The 3,887-nt window shown below is 54.8% G+C and overlaps 1 protein-coding gene across 1 annotated transcript in view; it reads left to right on the top strand.

Moving 5' to 3' along the window:
- The window catches only part of PRPF40A (PRP40 pre-mRNA processing factor 40 homolog A (S. cerevisiae)), a 17,283-nt gene extending 13,622 nt beyond the window's left edge, over positions 1–3,661 (top strand). Inside the window, exons 19-26 of the mRNA XM_010138658.1 lie at positions 53–169; positions 666–803; positions 1,037–1,132; positions 1,920–2,006; positions 2,098–2,194; positions 2,290–2,351; positions 2,647–2,781; positions 3,569–3,661. Of these exons, the coding sequence (XP_010136960.1) occupies positions 53–169; positions 666–803; positions 1,037–1,132; positions 1,920–2,006; positions 2,098–2,194; positions 2,290–2,351; positions 2,647–2,781; positions 3,569–3,661 (825 nt within the window). The remainder of the gene's footprint in view (positions 1–52; positions 170–665; positions 804–1,036; positions 1,133–1,919; positions 2,007–2,097; positions 2,195–2,289; positions 2,352–2,646; positions 2,782–3,568) is intronic.
- Positions 3,662–3,887: the final 226 nt, after the last annotated feature.

Below are 3,887 nucleotides of genomic sequence, written 5' to 3'. Positions count from 1 at the left end.
GGCGGGAGTTCCGGAGCCGCCTGATGCCGGAGCAGCCGTTCTCTTCTCGCAGGATAAAGGCTTTGTGGTCGAGGTGAACACTTCATTTGAAGACTTCGTTACGGTCATCAGCTCGACCAAAAGAGCTACCACTTTAGATGCAGGGAATATCAAGCTGGCTTTCAACAGTGTGAGTAGTGACGTACGGGAGCGGTCAGAAGCTTCGGGAGTCTCTTCCAAAGGGCGGAATTGTCGCTGATTTTTACTCCTCTGCTGTGGTTTTGGTAATATCTGAGAGAGGTGCCGTGCTTTAGAGCTCCTCGTCCCGCTACCAGCTGCCCAGTTAAAGATCAAAACACAAACACTTCAACCTGAGGAACCTCTCTGGTGGGAATTAAGTTGCACTCTCTCATTTGAACGCAACTTCTCACGTGAGGGATTGTTGTTTGTGTTTCTGTGGTTCTGGCTCGATCGCGCGTGAACTCCATGTTAGATTCTGTGGGACGAACAGCAGCTGCATGCTGTAAAAGTCAGTAGCTGGGTAATTACCCCATATGCCCAGGTGACCAATAGGGAACTCGAGAGGTGAGCTGTCGCTGGAAGGGTTTCCAAACAGGGCGTTAAACACAATTCTTGGTCATCTTGGTGTCTTTGAAACGCTCTTACGGCTTCTTTGTTTGATACAGCTGCTAGAAAAGGCAGAGGCCCGGGAAAGAGAGAGGGAGAAAGAAGAGGCTCGCAAAATGAAGCGGAAGGAGTCTGCCTTCAAGAGCATGCTGAAGCAGGCGACGCCGCCCATCGAGCTGGATGCTGTCTGGGAAGACGTACGTACCGTCCCCTGCCGAGGAGCGTCTGGGTGTGCTGAGGGGGCTGCGGCACACTCCTGCGCTGCAGCGTGCCCCAGAGTGGGTCTGTGCTGGAGCTGAAGGCTGTTCCGAGCTGTGTACCAGGACGGGGGCTGTTCCCCTGGTGACGTCCTGTTGTCTCTGATTGTCACCATCGCTCTTTCCAAAGGACTCGATCTCGTATGAGTGTTTCTTTGCTGTTTTTCTTACAGATCAGAGACAGATTTGTGAAGGAACCGGCGTTTGAAGACATCACGCTGGAGTCCGAGAGAAAAAGGATATTTAAAGATTTCATGCACGTACTAGAGGTAGTTACTACTTCATCTTCTCCTGATTAGGAAAGAGACCAACCAGTTCTTGATTAGCCCTTACGTGGCGTGGGAAGGGAGCGGGGTTGAACACAGTTTCACCCATCTCTGGTCCACTGGGTGTTACTCGAAAGTAACGGGTGTTAAAACCTCGTCTGGGGAGCCAGGAGCTGAGGGAACACGTCACAGTTGTCTGATAGGAGTCGATACGTAGTTGTTCTTCTAATCCGCTTCTCCACAGGAATTGTGGGAAGCTAGCATCAAAATTTCCTGGAGTTTTTAGAGAAACTGTTTATTGCTGCGATTCCATATAAAGTCCGGAACAGAACTTCTGCGGTGTTTTACTGGCTGCAGATCGAGCACGTGAGCTCTGCAGATGTAGCTTTTCCTTTATTTCTGCAGCCAGGTTTTGCTGCTGTGCAAAAGGATGGTGTAGGTCAGGTTCACTCCGCTTGTGGACGGGCTGCAGCAAGAGTTGAGCTGCAGAGGCTCTGCCGAGCCATCCCTGCTAAGCACGGTGCTGGTTTCCCCCGAGTAACGTGAGGTCTCAGCGGCAGCACGTGCTCTTTGGGGTTGTTGTAAGTTGTACATTCCCCCTCTTCTAAGGGCTGCTTAGGACACCTTTAGTAGGACGGTTCCAGGTGCTCTTGGTGGGTTTTGACACCATAAACCCCCGGTTTGATGTTATGAACCGCTGCGAGCTGTAGATGCCTGGTGGATGGTGTGAAGCATCTTCCCAGGCTCTTGTTTCTGACGTTCCTGACACTGGCCTTCTCTCGCACTGCAGCACGAGTGTCAGCACCACCACTCGAAGAACAAGAAGCATTCAAAGAAGTCTAAGAAGCACCACCGGAAGCGCTCCCGGTCTCGCTCGGTAAGGCCGAGTTCCCCCTTGCCCCAAATCTGCTCCTGAAACTGCTGGTAGTGCCGGCACCTTGCTCACCCCGCTGGTTTCGCACCCCAAGGGCTCGGAGTCCGAAGATGACGACAGCCACTCGAAGAAGAAGAGGCAGCGTTCGGAGTCCCGCTCCGTTTCCGAGCGCTCCTCCAGCGCCGAGTCCGGTATGAGACGCTGCTCGTTTCTAACTCGGTGTTACTGGGTTATCCCTGGGTCATCCTGATCTTACCGATGTTTCTGTTCCTTCCTCCGTCTGCAGAGAGAAGTTACAAGAAGTCAAAAAAACACAAGAAGAAGAGCAAGAAGAGAAGACACAAGTCTGTAAGTGCAGTCAGTCACCTTGGAGCTTGCTGATGGACACTGATGGTTTCGGGGGTCCCCTTTGGGCACTGGTGACCATCCAGCTGGCTTTGTGACCCGGCTGGGTGGGACCGGCCTGTACGGGCAGCACAGGGGCTTTCTCTTCTCTGTCTCTGCATATTAAGCCGCTTCAGAGTGGGGAGTTCGGGGGTTTAACTCACGCAGTCAGAAAGGGCTGCACCAGCACACCCCAAGGGTGCAGACAGTTCTGCTGTCCTGAGCAATACGTTTAATGTTTCCCGCTCTGTTTACCCAGGATTCACCAGAATCGGACATGGAGCGAGACAAAGACAAAAAAGACAGAGAACGAGAGAGCGAGAAGGATAGAGCTCGGCAGAGGTCGGAGTCGAAGCACAAATCTCCCACAAAGAAACGACCCGGGAAAGACTCTGTAAGCGCTCGCTTCCTTTTTCCTGGGGCTCAGGGCGGCGCGGGGCCCCGCGGTGCTCGACGCCGGGTGCTTGCCCTTGACGTCCTCGTTCCATTCACACGCGAGGAGCAGCCAGTGTTGGAGCAGATCCTGCAGACCCCCCTCCCTGAGTGTGCTGCTGCTGCTGCTGTGTGACATCAGCGCGGTTAGACGCAGTTGATTGCAGCTGGCTGACGTCACGTGTGAACGAGGCGGGTTCCTCTGCAGCAGCTTGGTCCATGCTGGGACAGACAGGACTAGGCTGGTGTCCTCCTTCCACCCAGCTGACCTCCAGAGAGGTTGCACTGGAGGGAAATCGTGGTGGGACAGAGTTCTGAGACTCATGTGCTTCCACGTGGGGCAGTGCTGGGGGGTGGCTGGGCCCCCGCTGCCTGCCGGGGTGCTGCTGCCTCTCGCTGCTGTTGGAAGGGGCTCAGCGGCGTTTCCTAGGGAGCAGAAAAGTGTTTGAGTGAAGAACACGGACTTCTGTTGGGGTTTCTTCAGGGGGAGAATGTGCCTCGCTCTGTACGGAGTGTGGGGGGGTCCCCACCCCTTCCACCTGCCGAGAGGAGACGGGTGGGCAAACATCTGCCTTTGTATTATCTCCTCAGTGAGCAGCTGTGGCCTCCAGAGGCCTTTGGAAAGCCAGTTCCGTGGCCTCACGCGGCAGCTCCTGGGGAGGACGTGAGCGGGGCTGTGGCCAAGCCCACGGTCGGCAGGAGGGCCTGGGCTCCCCTCTGCTCAGCCCTGACCTTGGTTCTCTCCGCAGGGGAACTGGGACACGTCTGGCAGCGAACTGAGCGAAGGGGAGCTGGAAAAACAGAGGAGGACGCTTTTGGAACAACTGGACGAAGATCAATGAACGTTATTTATAGCGAATATGTTTACATTGCAGCATAATAAAAGAAACCAATGTCTCACTCGGGCCCTGGCTTCTGGTCGCCTGAGTTCCCCGGTTGAAATAACACTGGCTTCCCCCTTCACCCCCTCCAAACCTTCACCTTCTGTTATTTACGGGCCTGACGTCAAACTAGAGCAGCGAGTGGAACCCCGGGCGCAGAGCTGGGTGTCCGACCCTCGGGGGACGG

The sequence above is a fragment of the Buceros rhinoceros genome, unplaced genomic scaffold, assembly GCF_000710305.1.
Source record: "Buceros rhinoceros silvestris isolate BGI_N320 unplaced genomic scaffold, ASM71030v1 scaffold35576, whole genome shotgun sequence".
Taxonomy (NCBI): Eukaryota; Metazoa; Chordata; class Aves; order Bucerotiformes; family Bucerotidae; genus Buceros; species Buceros rhinoceros.
The sequence above is the reverse complement of the archived record's forward strand: the minus strand, read 5'-3'. Positions and strand labels throughout refer to the sequence as shown.